Source organism: Anticarsia gemmatalis, chromosome 6, assembly GCF_050436995.1.
Source record: "Anticarsia gemmatalis isolate Benzon Research Colony breed Stoneville strain chromosome 6, ilAntGemm2 primary, whole genome shotgun sequence".
Lineage (NCBI taxonomy): Eukaryota > Metazoa > Arthropoda > Insecta > Lepidoptera > Erebidae > Anticarsia > Anticarsia gemmatalis.
In genome coordinates, this window is record NC_134750.1 from 1,057,444 (window position 1) to 1,077,869 (window position 20,426).

The window sequence follows — 20,426 nt, forward strand, 5'->3', positions numbered from 1 at the left end:
TCGCTCATTACGTGCGAACATACATTATTATTTTAATACATACTTGTGTAGTATCTTGTGACTTGACTTGTTTGTTGCCAGTCAAAATTCGGATTCGGATTTGTTACCAAGTAATTAGCAAATTTCATATCCAAACTACCAAAGTGCTTATTTTTTCTGATACATCAACATTTGAAATCTGGCGGTAAACTTCGAACTTGCACTTTTACCTTTGACCATCGAGCGCGGCTACTCGTACCAATTAGGTGAGTCTTTCTGAGTGCAGTGCAACGTCTCCAGAAGACCATATAAGTAAGTACTTAATATGATTTTCATAAGGTATGCAAATAGTACACACGATAGTGGTTCTCTTTGACTTGCTAATTATAAACACCTGTGTTTGTACGTATTGTTATGTAATTGGCTGATTTATCGGAGCGTGACGCTTCTATTGGCTGGTACGATGCTTTCTTTTGCTTTCGGGCAATTTAGTGCAGCCTTATTGAATACTTGAAAATTCTTGAGAGCAAAGTTCAAAAGTCTGTTTATACGATACCGGAAGGTTTTTGGTTTTATCATAATCCGAGGCAGTTACGTTCATCAGTTACTGTTTGTAATTAGTGAGATAATAAAGCTTTCCCGCGATAAGTAGCTACATGGGTCACAAATCAATAATTGGATACAACTTTGATATTTTGTCTCGGTTTTGTTGTGTTAGCAGTGATAGTCACTGATATTATTACTTTCATTCTTTTCGTGGCCAACTGAGTGTCAAAGTTGTGCAGGCCGGTCGAAGGCCTTTGACATGGCTTAGTGGCGATCGTCTAGAATAAAACCTGCGGGGACCGACTAGTAACGTGCCCTACGTAGAGTACGTAGCCCATAGTACTGATCACATGCAAAAGTTAATTTGTTACGATCACCTGATCAAGCAATTTCGTTGACAGTGGTTATACTTTACCAAGGAGTATCCTATTAGATTGGTACTTATTCATTGAAAATCAATATATTTCTCTACCTTTTACAAGTGCGATATTTTCAGTTGTACGAGACTGATTTAATCACACGTGGTATGCCAATTTATTACCATTTTATCGTTTCTAATTTTAAATTGAATTTGTATTACTACGTAATTTGGTTGCTATGTGGTTTTCTCTCTAAATCATTATTCCCTTACTATATTATTGTATGGAAATAACACTAAGAAACTTAATCGACATTAGAAATATTAACACTGCCGTAATTTAACGTTTGTGGGGCAATCTCAAACTCTCCCATATCATAATGAGAATACTGAGAATATCTGTATCCAAAATTTTCCCTTATATTAAAAGCACTATCACAAAAACCACTATTGCCACTATACTTAATGACTCCTTAATATTTGTTGACACAAATAGGTACTACTACCACCTTTCTGAACATCGACATTTGGGCCATATAATAAGAAAAATAAAGCAAAACTTACTTCTAAACAAAGAGCCATACATTAATTAGGCCTAATCTCTAAAACCAATATCCTCAGCCTACTCTCTGTGAAATACCGCCGTAATTATATTACCACATCGATTATAATAAACGTGTTATTAAACGGAAAATAAATTCATTTCTGTTTATAAGAACCTACGTCAAAAGTTTTACAGGAAATATGTATCTGTAGGTAGTCAAGCGCTAAGTTAGACGCTGACTAATTGTAGAGTTTGTGATAATTTTGTGCCAAGTTAATTTATTATGATGTAGGGAACAAAATATATATTACGATGATTCTTCTTGGAAAAAGTTATTCATACAGACTCGTTTTATCGAATACACGGAATTAACATAAATATTATTTTTTCTTGCCTGACGTTTCGACAGAAGTGACACAGGCCGTGGTCGCTTGCTGACTCCGCAAAAAGACAATTACGTATCTTCGTATAATATTAGGTAATAAATACCTAAAAGTTTAAAACTTGTGTCTTACAGTTATTAATAAGTATGATAGGTACATGAACCTTAAGTCTATAAAAACCAGTATGTTCTTTTCGTTATGTCGTTTAAAGTTTCGGTTATATCAAAAGTCTTATTACGAGCTCTTTCATATACTATGCTGTCACTTTTATTCAATAGGGTAGTTTTAACATAAGGTTAAAGCACAAAAATAAATGGACTAAAAGTACACCAACGTATTTAAGACAAACAACGAGAACATTTCAAATGTCAACGGTTTTCTATCCGCGTTCGTTTGTTTTTAATTAAAACATTATGTTTAGCTGTTAGTGATAATTTATTTTTATAATAGGCACTTTTACTCTCTTATCTGGAAGTCATAATATACAGTTTATTCAACTATTGATAAGTTGTGTTCATTTAACAGACTGTATACAACAAAACGTACAAAAGTTGAAAGTTTACTGGGTTAAAAAAGACAATTAGCAAGCCACATACATCTCGTATCCAGAAAATATTTCGAGCGAATTAATATTATTTTTTACAATCATAGTGTCTGACGAAAATGATTAACCCTCCGGTTTCTGAGGTCCATTAAGCGGTAGTTTATCTATTCAATAGCGGTTAAGCTCGTATAAACATGACAGTTCGAATAGATAAGCCACCGCTAAATGAACCTCAGAAATCGGGCATTGATGATTTAATTTTAATTGATTAGAAATGTGCTTGTTAGGTGCTTAAGTTATTCGAGAACAATTCATACAAATCATAAAATGAAATTTTTAAACACAATGCTTTGTACGGAATCAGTTTAAAATCTTTCGACTAAAAACCTACAACCGCAAATGTTCCGACCCCTGTTCCCAGATGACTCGATATTTCTCATCTCGAGTCTCAACACGTGACTAAGCTGGGAAACAGGACCGAGGACATTTTCCTAATCGATAGAGGTGGATAAACCTTCTAGGTTTTCTATCCGTTAGTTACTTTTTATTCCATTTGTGGTTAGGAAATTTTCTTTTATGACTACTTTGTCCGTATGCAGATACTTCCATGAGATCTTATGTATGACGTCATTTAGAATGCCCACTTCATAAGTATTACAAGATTTTTTCCCAATCCAAAATATAATTGTCCAATTTACGATGATTTTCTTGCGTGTATTTAGTTTGCATTTTTTTATTGTACTTCCAAATCATGACAAATTATGATAGGATCTAATCTGATCTTGGAGGTCCCAATGGTATGACCAAACAAAAATTTTCAAGTCATTAAATGTTCATCGTAAGTGATTCTTGCCTCATTAAAACATCAGAGACTGAGTAAGATCAGCAATATCTTTCATAGAAAGTTAATTAGACTTTTTCAGCAATTTGTAGTGACAATGTCAATCTGACATCATGTTCCAATCTTTGTCGTCTAATGTACTACGTACGACTGAGTCAATTTTTACTGATAAATAATAATTGTTGAATTACTCCAATGATTTTGTTTATACCAGTCATGCAGAACATACAAAATTAATGCACAATCTTCGATTTCGGTGCTGTCTTCATAAATTTATGATGGCTAATCAAAATTTTATTGTAGAGGTAAACTTTTGTTACTACAAAGATAATTTTAATATTATAAATGCTATATCAACTGTCCATCTAAACGTTATACCTGATTTCATAATAGGCTGATTGTTATGGAGCATTTCAGGCAATAAATTATCCTTCGGGAAAGTCACAATTCTGTTGTGATCTCCAAATTAATAAAAATCTATAATAATACTCGGAAAATGTCATAAGAGTCTATTACCACATTCGATTCAAATTATCATACTAAGGATCACTAAAAACTTCGTTAAATTACAATCATCTCCTAACCTGAGAATCGAACCTGCGACTTTACTATTTCAGCCAACGTGGTCACTACCCAAAGTGAAGGTTACCCACTGCCATATAGGCATGTAGGTTCGAAGCCACAATTTATTTGATTGTGGTAATCATGTGTACAGTACGGCGCGCGGATATGGGCTATTACAAAAATAAACCGCGCTTGATAACGTACGACGAATCAAATTATCTACATCAAAATATTATGTTACCCTTGTACTTGCAATTTTATAAATTGTATTATTACTGCAATTATTACGAAAATTACAAAATATGTTATGCTTATAAGGGAATACTGGGAATTAAATCTACTGCATCATTTTATTCTTCCGGTTATTATTTTATTTTCGGGAGTAACCATGATATACCCCTCCTTCGTTTGCGAGGAGACCCTTATCCAGCAGTGGGACAGTAATGGATTTAAAAAAAACATGATATCTAATCAGTTTGACATGGTTAACAATTATCTTCGAAATGGGTGCTCCCCGAAGCATTATTTGCATTACTTTTTCACGGTACTCAGATTTAACTAGGTTTTCAATTAATCTTCTTCTATGAACTCTGCACTAGTTTAGTATTTACAAAAACTGACATTAGTTCAAATCAAACTCGATCGATTTAAAATAGAACTCCTATTAGGATTTAGCCAGTAGTGTTCTTCCTTCCCGAAAAAATATAATCTTTTATTTCTTAATCAAACACTAGCCCTTTTATTCATAAACACACCATAAACCTATTTAAGTTAAAATGCTACTATAAAATGTTTTCACTTTTTCATTTCGCTAAGAAGTGAAAGAAACTAAACACTTTATAAGCCTTTCATAACTTCATATATTTTTAAGTATAAGAGGGTATTAGTATATATAGTATTATCTAGTAAAAACACAAATATATGTATATGAAATAACATTGGTACATAGCAGTTGGAGAGTGTCGCGAGTGCAGTGTCCACTAACACGATAACGGGCGGCCTAGTTCGCCAGTTCCTTCCGATAGGCTTCACTGACATGTACAAGTACAACAGCTTGTCTCTAAGACTACATATTATTAACTTATTACTTCTAAATACGTTGATGAAAATTCGCTTTTGGGATATAATTTTCGAGGTCTTAAAAACTCAATTTTAAATTATAAGCTCGGGTTTGTTTTGAAACAAATCTTGACATTATACTCCGATTTAGGATCCAATTTTTCATTGCTAGATACCTTTTAGCATTATAATAAAACTAATTTCTATAAATTGGAAATTCTTATAGAGACTGTGTCTGAGATAGAAAATGATACCTCAAATTACATATTTATGTAATTGTAGTGGTGGGTCAATGCTAGAAGTACGAATATATTACAACCCACAAGAACCTATATTGAACTATGGACACTATAGTCTGTCTAAGAGGTCGTTGTATAGACAAATACAATACTACCCAAAACTGAAAGTGTTTTCAAATTATATTTCTTACTATGCACAAATCTGAGTATGCCTAGATTTAATTAAAAATCTAATAGCTGTCTAATGTCTATTCCATGTTTAACACACGTCTGAATGTGCAACTGTGCAGTGTTTTCTATGGTTTTTATACCGAGTATGTTGAACTAATCTCTTGCTGAGCTGAGAGCTCGCATACTGTGAGCGACATACATAATTAATGTCTCATACTATTATCGAGATTATTGTACCAACGATACTGTTTTACGTTGCTTTGCCTTATTTTGAATTTCTAACAAATGTATAAAGAAACGCTAAAGATATTTCGAAAAATAACAACATACTAAAAGGTACTAAGTACGGTTAATACGGTTAATATCGAGAACAGAGTACAAGTTAATAACTTTCGGTTTTAAGACTACTACACACATGCCGGCGGCAATGCCGCCGGGTTCATGCCGAGCGGCTATGCCGCCGGCAATACGAGCCGCCGGCACAAGCCGCACAAAGCCGTCAAGCATCATTCCGAATGATGCGTGCCGCTCGAATGCCAGGGACGAACTGAGCCGCGTAACCCGCCGGCACACCCCGGCGGCCATGCCGGCGGTTCCTTTGTGCGGCAAAGCCGGCGGCTTTGTATGCCGCCGGGTGCACGGCGGCTTGGCCGGCGGCTTCCCCGGCGGCCCTGCCGCCGGCACTGTGTGTAGGAGCCTTTAGTCTCACTTAAAACGGGAAAGTAATCAATCAAAAGTACGTACTATACTTTTAATTACATCTTAGAGTAAACATGTTTACTCAATTTAATCGTCAATGTAATCAGTTTAAAAACATTTAATTCTCATTCTACACCTCAACCCACAAAACATAAATTAAAACAATCGTACACCTGCTTTTTTTAACAAAAAAAAACAATCAAGAGCTTGAATTCTGCTCAAACCAATCCCAAAAAACGTTGCAACATGCTTAACTCACCGCAACACGTGGTAAGGAACGATCGCGTAAAACTGATTGTGTTAGTCGGGACTACCACACGGGAGCGGAAAGGATATTGTACTGCGCACAGGAGGTCCTTTTTTATATAAAAATCTCTTCCGAACATGCGCAGTACGATATCCATCATATTCTCGTATGATACCACTCCGACAAAGTCGTTTTAGATGAAAACTTTTGAGCTTTTTAGCGATACAGAAGCAAAACTTCATTTAAATGAAAATACCTCCATTTGTATCCGACAATGAGTAAGAGGCGATTATAAACGATCTTTATAAAATCTCATTTTTCATAGTATCTCATGTCTCTTTGACTATATACATGCCAAACATTTGCAAACTTGCGAATATAGTTCACATTATGCGTGGGCGTACTAACTTGTCGACTAATTATCCAGCCCTAAGGAAGCTTTGCCTCTATATCATGTTTGGCCTTGTAACCAATCGAGCAGGTACCAGTATTCCTTCTCACAAATCGAGCAAATAGCATGCTAATTTTCCTTCAGAGCCACACAATAAAAATACCCCTTTAGGATACAATTGATCACAATCATGCCAACATTAGCCCAATTAACTACATTCAACTCTATGGACTGAAATTTACTGACAATCGTCAATACAAACACATATCTATGTACGTAGGAATGCTAAATGCTGATTCACTAATTGGAAAGTCACTGTTATGGAAACTAGCTAATTATAGAAAAATAATTTACTAAAAATAACTAAATTATCACAAGGTTGCGCTTTATAATTAGAGTAATTAGTTTGAGCACATAATTTAGTGATCAAAAATTAGTTTTGTCTTGCTTTTTTCTTATATGAAAGCAATGAGAGTGAATCGGACACAGAAAATAGTCAACTACAATTATAATAAACTGCAAAGACTCATCTTAATGTCATTATCTCATGCAAGTTATCACTCCGTAAAAAACAAATATCACCAATAATGCATACAACATTATAAAGTCCACCACTTATCATTTATAGGTATATTTCAAGCTAATTTACGATAAAATTCAACAAAAACAAAACTAAGAAGTCACAGGATTAATGTACAAACTCCATAGCTAACTGGCCATAAGAACAAAAAAAAACTAAAAAAAAAAAAACAAAATGGAGGGAAAACCAAACACTCAAATTGACTAACCAATGCGTTATCGTTCGCGCCTAAATCGAGCGCGTTGCTTATATAACTGAGTATCTGTAAAATAAATATATAAAGAAACAGGTTTAATAATAATATAATTAATACTTTATTAATGGGTTAGTTCATAAAAGAAAAATATATATATAAAATATAAATAAGTAGGTATTTGAAGCCTATAAAAAATAATTGTCACATCATGTGCCATTCAAAAATGACATAAGTGCCAAATTATGTTAACTAAAATGAGCCTTTTTAATGCTGTGTGCAAATGTTTTGAAAGTGACATTCCTTTGACATGCTGACTAATAATATTTAAACTATTACTATAAAGGTTTCTGATACTTTCTAACTCAAGTTAGACATATTAGGTAGAAAAGACACAACATATAAACCATGCAATCACTTTTCAGAAATATTGAGTAAGTCAACAAGCCTATTAATGAAATATGGGCTGACAAAAAAGTTACTAAACTTTCAAATGTCCTAACTTTCTATGAATGAAATAAAAATATTTATTAAGTAAATTATTATTCCTATGAATTTTACTATTGCACTAAATACAAAGAAATTAATGTCAAATCATCAAGTAAATATTGATTTTAAGTTATGCACCTATTTTCTTAATAACTTAGTTAATCATGATATACTATGAGAATCTGGATTATGCAATCATAGTAAAAATATTTAATTCCGATATTTAACAGCAGTGGTGCATATTACTAAATTGAGTGTTATTATAAAAAAGCATCCAAAGGAACCATTTTATCACTATACAGTCTACCAGGATGTGTTCAATGTGTTGATAACAAACATTCAATGTCACAGTGAAATCACTACATTGTCATAAATGATTCATTATTATGCTCATACTCTTTCAATTAGGCTGAATGGGTGTTACATAGTCATCCAAGTACATTTATAAAAAAAAATATGTGATGTCATTTTTGCCTCCTTTTTCAAAACTATGTCATCCATGATTAATCATGATACAGGTAAAATGTACATAAACTGTATTAATATGACACATATAATGCTTGCTCAGGACCTAAAGATTCTCAATCTCACACTCAAAAAAATGCCATTAAACATAATTTACCAAAAAAAAACTAATTGGCTTTTTTCACTGTCTCTATTTCCAAATTCAAAATGAATGAAGCAATCCAATATGGAGTCATTTCATTAGTTTTTAATTGTTGAATGTTAGCTTTATCAATTGAAATGTATTATTACAGGTGTATTTTCCATATACATTTATATTTCATAGCATTTACTAAAGTCCTTGACTTAATTGGATCATGATATGATTACACAAAACCCAATTATATTGGTTTAAACTTGTTCATTTTAACATTGAAGTTGATTTTTAAATGTAGAATTTTTACTTTTTTATACCATAAACAGTTGAGTAACCAGACATAATTGATTTAATGTTCCCCTTTACTTTTAATTTTTATTATGGCAATAAATTCCCCTTAATTTTATAGTTATTGGGGTGGAAAAGTAACATTACTTTTCATCAAATGGCTTATAATGTATTTACCTAAATTCGAATTTATTATAATTATTCCATAACAGTAAAGGGGTGTATTGTAGTCTGTCAATCCCTATTGTAGTATTTGAAATCAATGCTACTGTCTGCCACCTGTTCAAGGCAGATTGATGATACTTCAATGATTCATCTCATGACAAATCAATGACATAACCATTACTAACTTCAATATATCTCAATGAAGTATTGAATAAACATTATGCAAATATAAATAGAAACTTTTTCATATACCACTGCCTAAAATATGAAATGAAAACTTGGCTATTATGCAATATGCATATAATTTAAATATGTATGTCAATATTATCTACTCAGGTTTCTTATTGGACGAAATTTAGGTTCCAACACCTCTTATCATTTACATTTTAAAACAAGATAACCCACAGTGCAAGTCCTCCATGTTACAAAATATTTCTTATCTTTTACTCTAGACAGGTACTTTTACTTTCTTATACAGATATGTCATAAATATTTATACTGTCACCTCAATACAGTCAAGATAAATACCAATTCAATATAACACTAAGCAACAGCTAATGAAACTTTTTATTTAACACTTCCATGCTATTATCAGACATAGAAAGTTATTTTGTATGAAAAATAACTCTACAAAGTTGGTATATAGCGTCGTTACGTGTAACATGTGTCGTTTGATCACATTGCGATGGTGAAATCAGTAAAAATCACTTGTACACGACAGATAGACCAAGTGTCAGGTTTAACCACTGTTAGATGGGTTTGTAATAAACAAATAAACGTAAACATTAGTACTCACCGATTTCGGCATTTTGGTGGTTTAGGATGACAATCTGCAACCAGACAGAATTCATGTAAAGATAATTTTGTTCACGTAAATTTCCACCGCGGCTGACGGGTCCTATGCCGCGTGACATTACATATGAAATTGTGACTGAACGACTACTTGTATGCACGCATATCGTACGTTAATCACTCTATACCGTATCGTTCTATACATTTTCTCACAAAATAATCGCATTCGAACGATGACAATAAAATCGTAGTCACCGGGCAGTCGGCTGAATGAAGAAAAACGTTAGATAAAAATTCCGAAAGATACGCTTGCATTTGAAAGTGAAGTTTTAGCCCTATTATTAATGCTGTGTTTTGGCGATAACTTACCCGGTAAAAAGAAGAATATCACCTAATAATCCACATAAGTAGAACAACACACATAAAGAATGCACACACCCTTGAGTCACAAAAATATCGCGATGTGACAACTGCCTGCGTGACGTGGTAGCCGGTGTTGTTACCTTCAAGTTCCTACTTTCTTCGGATAAAATTTAATTGAAATATTTTTTTACTAACTGCCGCATTTGTAAATCAGCGATTATACTTTACTTTCTCGTTAATATACCTAATTTGTTTAATAAGTTTTAACCTGAAACCTAGATTTTTTCATGTGGACTGTGGACCTGGAATTCTACCATAAAAAGTATTTTTTCTGATAATTGCAACATTATGATAATTCCGTGCTCCAGTTCACGCAGTTGTTGTAAAAAAAACAATCTAAAATAGTTTTGATTGCCTCCCTTCGGACAAAAACAGGATGTTTTAATCAACACATAACTCGGAATCGTAACTATAAGTTCTAAAATTCTAACGTTATTAACTCACATCATAAGATTGATCACTTTTTCAATAGAAAAGAATCAAACCGGAACGTGATTTTCGCGTTCAGAAACAAATCTAGATTACCTACAGAGATTTCCTAAAATTATTGTGTTTTGTATTTTATGATCTATTGGTTTATGACAATATATTCTGATATATATGACTGGTACTTCATAATCATAATTTCCTTCATTTTTATTTGTCTTAGCCTTATCCCACTTTTATATTAGGATGACAAATTATTGTTTAGAAACAGGTGACTTTGTTGCTTAAGAACGAAATAATTAATGCTAACTGTCAAAAAACGTTAACAAAGCGCAATTTTGATACATCGATTAACGTAAATAATTCAATAATACACTTGAATTACAGTAAAAACAGAATGCCGGTCTTTACCAAATGATTCAAGCGATAGTTGGATAATTATTCCAATAGATTAATATTTGATAATCCTTTAAAAAATGGCTTCAACGCCCTTTCGTAGATTGCTTCATTGGGGGCCGATATCTGTTTTGGGTACGTATTCACTATTTTTATAAACAATGAGTATGTTTGTTATTTTCAAATGATCGCTGCCTAGTTACTGTTATTTCAAAGTCATCATCACTTATAAATTAGTCCTAATTATACCGGTTACACCCAATTTTTATTTGTTAAAAATAGCCGAAGTATTCGTGTCGTAAAGTTTGAATTAACTCGTTTCAATTATCGAGATAAATATTTATCGCTAATACATCCCCAGTTCTAACTATCAGTAAGTACTTGTTGTCTTTCTTCTATAACCTAACCTGAAGATACTTATAGATCTTAAAATATGTTAACAGCAACAGCCATGTTTCTATCCCACTACAAAAAAATGCGAACGCCGTTTGTCCCATATTTACTGCTAAACCACTGAACCAATTTTGATGATATTTGACTTCAAGATAGGTGAAAGCTTGGAAATAATTGCATTTATTAATTTTTCGACATCCAAGAAAGTAAAGTCACAGAGAGCACTAGTATACTGTAAGATCTGCAAATAGACTATAACTAACTAACTCTGACTTGGCAAATATTCAATTACAGCAATATGTTTTTGTCATTGTAATTACCAGCCATAAATTAGTTTTTATTGTGCGTCTATATTAAGAATTCACAAAATTAAATTCTGTGTTGTAGCTATGAGAATTCATCAGTTACAAATATTCTCATTATATATGAATTATAGTTGTCCTACTATAGCAACAATTGAAACTGACTGAAAATCCTTTACATGGCTATGTTTAAAGCTTATTATCTATACTAATATTATAAAGCTGAAGAGTTTGTTTGTTTGTTTGTTTGAACGCGCTAATCTCAAGAGCTACTGGTCCGATTTGAAAAATTATTTCAGTGTTAGATAGCCCATTTATCGAGGAAGGCTATAGGCTATATAACATCACGCTACGGTCATTAGGAGCGGAGCTGCAACGAAAAACGTTACAAAAACAGGGAAAATTTTGACCCATTCTCTTAGGTGACGTAAGGGAAGTTGCGCAGGTCAGCTAGTTATAGCTAAAGTGAAACATGTCTTTTTAAAAAGCTTTAAAATACTGTAACTCATTGACATATATTTTTCAGCTATAATAAAACTGATAACATGGTCCATGGTCCACCTACTGGGGATGTGGTGGCCTCCACATGCATCAATAGGCGGTGGGATACACGGAGGCCTGTTCCTGTTCTTTGCTGGATCTACATTGTATTACTTCCTGCAGTCTTTACTTGAAGGACCTGGGTTTGTGCCATTAGGATGGAAACCGGTGAGTTTCTTTATATATATTTCAAAAAAATAGGATAAAGAATCTATTAACAGCCTAAAATTGGATATATGCATTGCTTTGGAATTCTTGTTTTCCAAAATTTCTTTTGAGAACATTTTGAATGCATACATAAGCAGAGACTGTAGAATGAAACTAATTACAAACTTCCTTTGCTTTATTCTCATCCATACATCTTGTCATATAGGACTGCTGGTGATGACTACCACCCACCTTCATAATAATCATAATGTGTGTCTTTAAACATTGTCAAAAACATCTGATTGAGACTTGACAACAACAGTGTCATTTTTTTTTCACCTGCACTTCTCTCATACATCTCTTGCTATTATTACCAGCCATTGTTGCATAACTTGCTGCTGTATTCGATTATTCACACAAACTTATTAGATTTTTATATAATTATATGGTTTTTGTTTCAGGAAAACGATGAAAACAAACAACACTTACAGTTTTGTACAGTGTGTAACGGTTATAAAGCACCAAGGTCACACCACTGCAGGAAATGTAATTATTACATTTATTATAAGAACTGCTTATTAACAAACAACTTGCTTTTTTCCCTTATATGAGTTTTTATGTGTGTTTACGATATTTCCTTAACCTTTAACTGTTGCCAAGTAACAGAATATTTGATTAGGTTATTAAAAGAATTTGAGTGCATAAGTTATGTTATATTATTTATTTATAGTTATGCTTAATTGATAAAAATATAATCAAAAAAATTAACTGAGATGATAAGCAAGTATTTCAATACAAATTATATTTTTTAACATTCCATAAAATGTAAATGATTTGACTGATACACAAATAGGTACTTTATAATTTCTAATACATACATACAGAATTTCGAAAAAACATTGGTGTGTTGCTTTGGGTTTGAACCCATGCACGACTTGCGATGCAAAGACTAGCCTTGCAAATTATACCACTTGACTGCAACTGTTCTTCAATACAAATTTCTCATTTTATTAATGTCAACAACTTAATGAATATGGTCATATTGCAGGTGGTTACTGTATAAAGAAGATGGACCACCACTGTCCATGGATCAACTGCTGCGTGGGTCACAATAACCACGGGTACTTCACCATGTTCCTCATCAATGCCGTGCTTGGATGCACACAGGCTGCTGTGGTATGTATGCTACTGGAAACAGTTTAAAACTTCGACTAAAAGTGCCTAATAGGTGTCACTTTGACACTCTATGCCCATATAGGTAATACTTCTTGTGAAAAACCTCTAGCAATAGAAAGTAAATTGTAACTCAATTCATAAATTAAAATCCACACCCAAACACTTAATATCCAGGCTAGCAGTTATAATATTTCAATCAAAACTATTAATGTTGCCCTTTCACTGCCGTAAACGAGAGTATCGAACTGGTGACCTAGTGCTCAGCAATTGTAAATATTTATTGTATGCTTGTAATAGCCATTGTACAGAGCGTCTGAAGTGTACTTACATATTTTCGTCTTATGAAAAGACAACTCCCGCACTAAGAATTAATTGTTCTTGTGCCGTGGGGACTTTTGCAAACATACAAACCAGACCCTAACCAATTGTGGATCACACAAATAAATATTCCGCGTAGAAATCAAACCCACGATGCAATAGTAGCTGCATAGCGACCTTAACCACAGCACCACAGAGGCAGCATATCATACAAACTTACCTTAAAACCTACTAATACCTCCACAGGCACTCTCAATATGCATGTACCACGCGTTGAACCGCGTGTGGTACATCCACAACGGCACGGGCCGCGAGCCCATGATCTACCTCACGCTGACCACGCTGCTCATGACGCTACTCGCTATCGGCATGGCGGTAGGCGTCGTGCTGGCTGTTGGCGCGCTGTTGTACTTACAGGTGAGTTAGAGGTTTATATAATAGACTAGCTGACTCGCGCAACTTCATTTGCGTCTTGTAAGAGAGAACGGGTCAAAATTTACCCCGTTAAGTAGCATTTTTTACTGGTACTTTGCTCCTATTGGCCGTAGTGTGATGATATATTATAGCTTATAGCCTTCCTCGATACATGGGCTATCTAACACTGAAAGATTTTTTAAAAAATCGGACCAGTAGTTCCTGAGCACGTTCAAACAAATAAACAAACAAACTCTACAGCTCTATAATATTAGTATGTATTAAAGGTTTTAATTTACTTTGAGAAGCTCGTGGCATAGTGAACAACAGCCGCACGGATGGATTTTTAAGTATCCTACATACCGAGTTTCGGAAGGCACGTTAAATTGTGGTTCCCGGCTGTCATTTTCTAAGATCTTTGGCAGTCGTTATCATTCAGTTGCATCCGGTGAAACTGTGGGCCGACTCCAACGTAGTTGAAAGAGAGGCTAGAGCAGACAGTTTTTAGTAACTAAAAAAAAATATTTATACCAAATTAGGGATCAGGGTTCCTAAATGTTGTAAATCATAGTTGGTATTACAAGTAGAAAGCCAACCTTTATTTTAACAACATACTATAATCATATTTTTCTCCAGATTCGAGGTATCCTCCGCAACCAAACAACCATAGAAGACTGGATAGTAGAAAAAGCGGTAGGACGTCGAGAAGAACAAGGTCTTCCTCCCTTCGTGTTCCCATACAACATGGGCTGGAAGCAGAATGTCAAGCTGGTGATCTTCGGAGGCAGGTTCGATGGCATACACTGGCCTGTCCGGGACGGGTGTGGGGAGTATGATCTAACGGTGAGTCATAAGTATATAGCTTTAGGGTAAATACAAAGTGTAAAATATGGCAAACTGAAATGTTCGTAGTTGGATTTGGCGTAAGTTAAGCTTCAGAATTAAGAATTTTGTTACGGTTTTTGATGAAAATTAATAGTCAGTAGAGAAGTAACAGTTATGTTAAAGCTTAAAATAATAAAGCGATCTAATTATATAACGTCAAACGTATTGAATTAATTATGCGTCGAAGCCAAGGTTTTCATATCAAGTTTGCTTCGTTTAATGCTTTGTATAGCCTTAGGATATGCAGATTCTGATCTTCTGTTGTGTCATATTTTTAAATATTTCAGATCGAGAGGCAAAAATTAGATTGTGTAAATGAAAATATCAGTTAAATTACAATAATTCAGCCATTGTGTAAAGTTATCAATAAAATGTATTTTATATAAATTGTGCATTTAATGTTTTACTTGTTTTTATACAATTAATGTTTTTTTAAAAGCTGAAGTAGCGCCAACTCTGTATATTAACTCTTAAAATAAAAATAGTATGAGAATGTTACTCAGTGTCTCCTTATTTCTTAGTTAGTTATGAAGTTTCGATGGTGTTTCGAAAATACTGCGAATATAGATTTATTTTTACATACTTTTTCAAATCATTACTAATTATATCGATTGACCAATAGTATACATTTACATACTATGAGTACGCATCTATTGGCTCATGTATGCCAGTAAATTACGTATACGCCGGTGCACGTTTAAATGCCAGAGATAAACTCCTTTGAAATAAAAGGATTACCAGTTCCGTATTACAAAAAAATTACTTACAACCCCACTAGGTGCAGCCTGTATCGAAAAAGACCTGACAAAACACACTTTATATTTCTTTTCCTTTGAAACTATACTCACTACTATATTATTCGTTCGCAGAAAGAGCAGAAAGCCCAGAAGCAGGACAAGCGTGTCCGGTCTCGGCTGTACGTGGCAGTATCGTCGTACTCAGGTCGCTGGGTGCCGCTGCTGAGCCGGCCCCGAGCTGCACTCGCCGCGCCCTGCACCGACGAGCCGCGCCTGCCGCTCAGCGCCGGAGATGTCATACGAGCTACTAGGCAGAGACGGTACGAGATTTACTTATTTTTGTAACTATAAAGTAGGGTAGTTCCCAAGGTTAAGGAAAACAATTAAACTTGTATGAATTGATAAACAAAACGGAGCACGACAAAATGGCATATCAAAATTGTCAGCTTCAACTGTTCAAATGACTGAAGTTGGTTACAGTAACAAGTTATTCATAACTGCTCCGAGAGACAGATATACAATATACGCGATATTCTATATTTATCTCTCTATTTTTCCTTTTAAGCAACAGTGTGATGATTTCCCTATTCTGTGTAGGTACGATACGATCGTATGATACGTCTATTGTAGTCATCTTAAACACTAAAGGCAGCCAGCGACTTCTACCGCCAGCAAAATGAAAGTCTATTGCTTGGAATTAAATAAATAATTTCAAAACAATATTATTTCCAGACACTGGTTATTCGGCGAGAAAATCCTAATGGACAGTTCGCACAGAGGTCCACGGGGTTGGTTCCCGCGTGATGCAGTGACACCATCGGACATGCTGCCCGGCGACATGCCCGACGTATACGACACGAACAAATGTGACTAGCTGACAGTGTACCACGCACCTTACCGCGTGTTGCTTGTGTAGTGTATATATGTGGACTGTGGCAAACACGCTGTCCTATGAATGCGATACAATGTGAAGTGTAAAATCTTAGTAATCTTATAGTACATGGCATTTAATTTTGTGACTCTGAATAATGTAAAGCTCGTTTGAAACTAGTTACATATATTATCTTACTGAAACATGAAGCATAATAATGTGTAAATTAATGGCACTCGGCTTGGTAGATATCATCTTACGTTGATCGGCTATATCTGACAAGATCAACATACACAGAATGTTGCCGAACTATATTGTAGCCATTGTTTTGAGTCAACCCGATTGTGTGTTACAAGGTAAAAAGTTCGGACGACGGAACAAATGGGCACCGACACTACGTTGTGACAAAATCAAATCATTTATTCATTAAGGTCAAATATTGACACGTATGATAGTCGTTACAATTACTCAATCTACCACTAGCTCGGAAAGGGGGTAGAGCCTAATGAGAAGAGCTAGCAACAAACTCACGGCCACTCTTTTCAATCGCCAAAAGTTTTACAATGTGGTTGATGCAATAATTGATGATGCGACGTTTCGCCACCCGCACTCATTGTTCACTCATTTTACAACTATTGCTTACTTATGATGCAGCTTGTTGCTATATTCCGAGACACAAAGTTATATACCACATACTAAAAATTAAGATTTGTTTTGATGATATTCGTCGCATCGTAGGACAACTAATGACTGTGTAATAAATGTCTAAAGGTGTCTAATATGTGAGTGTATTGTGATTATATGAAGTGTATCTCTTCATAATACTTTGTATATATTGTTAATAACTAATAGAAGCATGTAATTAAATTTATATTCAAAAATGTAATACCCAAGAGGGCACATGTCACAACAAAAGACATATTTACCACTTTTAAATAAGTATTGGTTAGCTAGAAAGTTAACAGATTTTTAAATTTTGCTGTTTTCAGGATTTTTTAATTAAGGGGTATCCTCTCTAAGGGTATATTCCCGGTGTCCACCCCCTGCTTGTCCACCCCGGGTGGACAGAGACACAAATCTAGTTCCCCAAGGAATCTTTATACCAAATTTCAAGTTTCAACGCTCGGTAATTTCGGTTGTGCTTTGTCCGTCAGTCAGTCACTCAGTAACTGAAGAGTTTTATGTACATTTATAGGTTATCGGACATTTATTTAGTAGTCATGTTACTGACTTACAGATTTGTGTCCTTTTGGTAATTGTATATTGAATTAATATTTGGCTCTTTAAATTATTTCTATATTTTTTTTGTGTTAAGTCGCGTTAGTCTATTCAGCATAGTGTCCACTAGGTGGCATTACTTGCAAAGCAAGCTTTTTTATGAAATATTATTTTTTTCCAATATTTATTTCTTATGCATTATAAAAACTTATGTAGAATACACCTTACAGGAACGAAGTAAGATAACTTTTGTTGCTTAATATTTAATTTATTTTTACTACTTTTTCTTTATTTTTGTATACAGAGTTTAATTATTTTAGGAAGCTTGTGCACTTAATTTTGTAATATAATGAATAATCTATAAAAAATTACCTTCGAAAAAAGCACTGCCATATAGATTTTACATAGTTATACAAATATAATAATTATGTAGTGAAAAATATTTATTGCTATAATGCTACAACGTAGTAGAAAGCCTTGGCATGCTGATTATAATTTAAAATTTTCAAAATTTATTTAACACATTTATTGAGGGCATGCAGAGTCAACCTGCACTGGCCTGTGTGGTGGACCCCCAAGGTTTAACCCCTCTCTCGTTTTGGAGACACTTCACCAGCAGTTGGACAGTAATGGGATGAAGAAAAAACTGAGTTTTACTAATATATGTATAGCTGTATAAAACAGGCCACCGTTAATTCTATATGCCTGCGGGTCACTGAAGATTCTGAATTTCGTATATCTCCACGAGTCGCGAACCTTGCATTCTAGGCTTTCTACGAAGTTGTTAGACCGTAATATGTATTTAGAAGTATTCTATTATTATTATACATTACTATAAATATTCCACTTTACTATGCATAGCAAAAGACAAGATATTAGAAAGGAATTTAATAACATGCGGGAAATTTTCTGAGTAGTGATTTGTCCTAAGAGAGAAGTTAAAATTTGGAATATTTATGCCTTTAAAAATACGAATAGGGTAGTTGACTGGGTCAACAGAAAATTATTAAACTCGAAAAGGTTCATCCAAAATTCTTTCTGTTTGTATTTTTTTTTTGTTAATAATGTTGAAGTTAAATTTTTTATAGGCTGAACTATTGTTAAAGGCACTCATTTGTTCATCGTGTTTTTGGCATTTCATAAAGAGTAGTTTATTTAACTGGTAGTCAACTGCCCTACAGAGACTAAGAAGAATATGGTATAAATGTAGTCATAATATTTATGTATTTTAATTTAAATATGGGTTAAAAATTAGCTGTTTTACTTTTCCTCTAAAATCGAATTTTATTTCCAACAACGATCTCAAGAGTTGAATTTATTTTCTTTATTGTTTACTTTTAAATGTATACAAAAATTATTATTGTGTATTTATGTAAAAAGTATTTATGTAAATATTTAAGAAACAATATTTTAACGACTCAACATGTCTTTGTGAAGTTGTTTGTCGTCGAAATACTGGTTTTCTTTTTTATAGAATATGGTCACGAAGTTACGATGTACTGCCGTTAGGTGGCGCCACAAACGCTTGTACCTTTTATATGAAATATTGTTAGATAACACAATATGTTTATCGTATTGATACTAATAGTATTAAATACAGTATAACAATATCAGCCTTAAGGCCTTTACGCAAATTAGTGAAATGTATTCTGAGATTTTTTCAACAATTTATATCATACACCTATATCTTCGGGTATAACAAGCGGGATATTATTATTATGTATGTATAGACATATGGATGCTAATGTTTGTCAGTGTGTTGATCTAATAAATTAGTTTAAAACATCGCCTAGTCTATGGTTATATAATATTTTATGAGACAGTCCAAACGCTAAAAATTACTAAACTGCTCTCAGTCGGGCTATGAAGTTTAAAATTATAGTCCTACAACTCAGTGAAGAGCTTTGACATGCGCATGTGTACCTTCTCTAGTCGCAAACTTTGTATACAGGGCTCTATATTAAGTTGTTGGACTATAAGTTGTGAGTTTTTGTGAACTTTAGAAACGATGGTATCGTTTCTGGATGCTTTGTTTTATTCAGTTATTAGTTAAATTGGCTACGACTAAGGAATAATTTATGGTGAAGAATGAAAAAAAATAAGCTTAGGTACTTTTTTTTTTAAATCAAGGCCTTACTCCTCCCTCATTATTGAAGGTGACACTTGCCCAGTAATGGGTTAAATTTATCTTATTACATTTGGTAGAAAATCTTGGAATACATAGTTGAAACGGTTTTATATGAATTTATAACAGTCATAGAGTAAATATGAAGTTAAGTGTTAAGGTCTATGGTTGTTGGTTGTTTTGAGCCATTTATAGTTGTGACTGTAAGTTAAATCTGTTTTATATGAATAAAATTATTGTATTTACTGAAGGATTTTTATTAAACCACGGATATTTCTCCTAAAAGTATATTGAACAACTAAATGGTGTATTCAATGAATCTGAAAAAGGTGACAAAGTATAGAATAGCATGAATTTGAAGACGTTTGTGACCATTGTAACA

The 20,426-nt window shown here is 33.8% G+C and overlaps 2 protein-coding genes across 4 annotated transcripts in view; one reads left to right on the plus strand and one right to left on the minus strand.

Moving 5' to 3' along the window:
• The window catches only part of Moe (moesin), a 47,317-nt gene extending 37,149 nt beyond the window's left edge, over positions 1-10,168 (minus strand). The window contains exons 1-3 of one of the 2 annotated variants that reach the window (XM_076115118.1): positions 10,043-10,165; positions 9,678-9,711; positions 7,354-7,407 (exon numbers count right to left, since the gene is read on the minus strand). In XM_076115118.1, coding sequence (XP_075971233.1) covers positions 7,354-7,407; positions 9,678-9,689 — 66 coding nt within the window. In that variant the 5' untranslated portion in view covers positions 9,690-9,711; positions 10,043-10,165. Of the gene's footprint in view, positions 1-7,353; positions 7,408-9,677; positions 9,712-10,042 lie in introns of both variants that reach the window. The other variant, XM_076115120.1, reaches the window with a different exon arrangement.
• On the plus strand, positions 8-20,289 carry LOC142973443 (palmitoyltransferase ZDHHC6-like). Of its 2 annotated transcripts, none has more exons than XM_076115125.1 (8): positions 8-291; positions 12,140-12,321; positions 12,762-12,846; positions 13,349-13,476; positions 14,041-14,211; positions 14,845-15,051; positions 15,963-16,150; positions 16,563-20,289. In XM_076115125.1, exons 2-8 carry the CDS (start codon positions 12,166-12,168, stop codon positions 16,702-16,704), a joined length of 1,077 nt encoding a protein of 358 aa, XP_075971240.1. In that variant the 5' UTR covers positions 8-291; positions 12,140-12,165; the 3' UTR covers positions 16,705-20,289. The 2 variants fall into 2 exon arrangements, with proteins under 2 accessions (XP_075971240.1, XP_075971239.1); XM_076115124.1 differs by lacking the exon at positions 8-291 and adding an exon at positions 10,844-11,053.
• Positions 20,290-20,426: the final 137 nt, after the last annotated feature.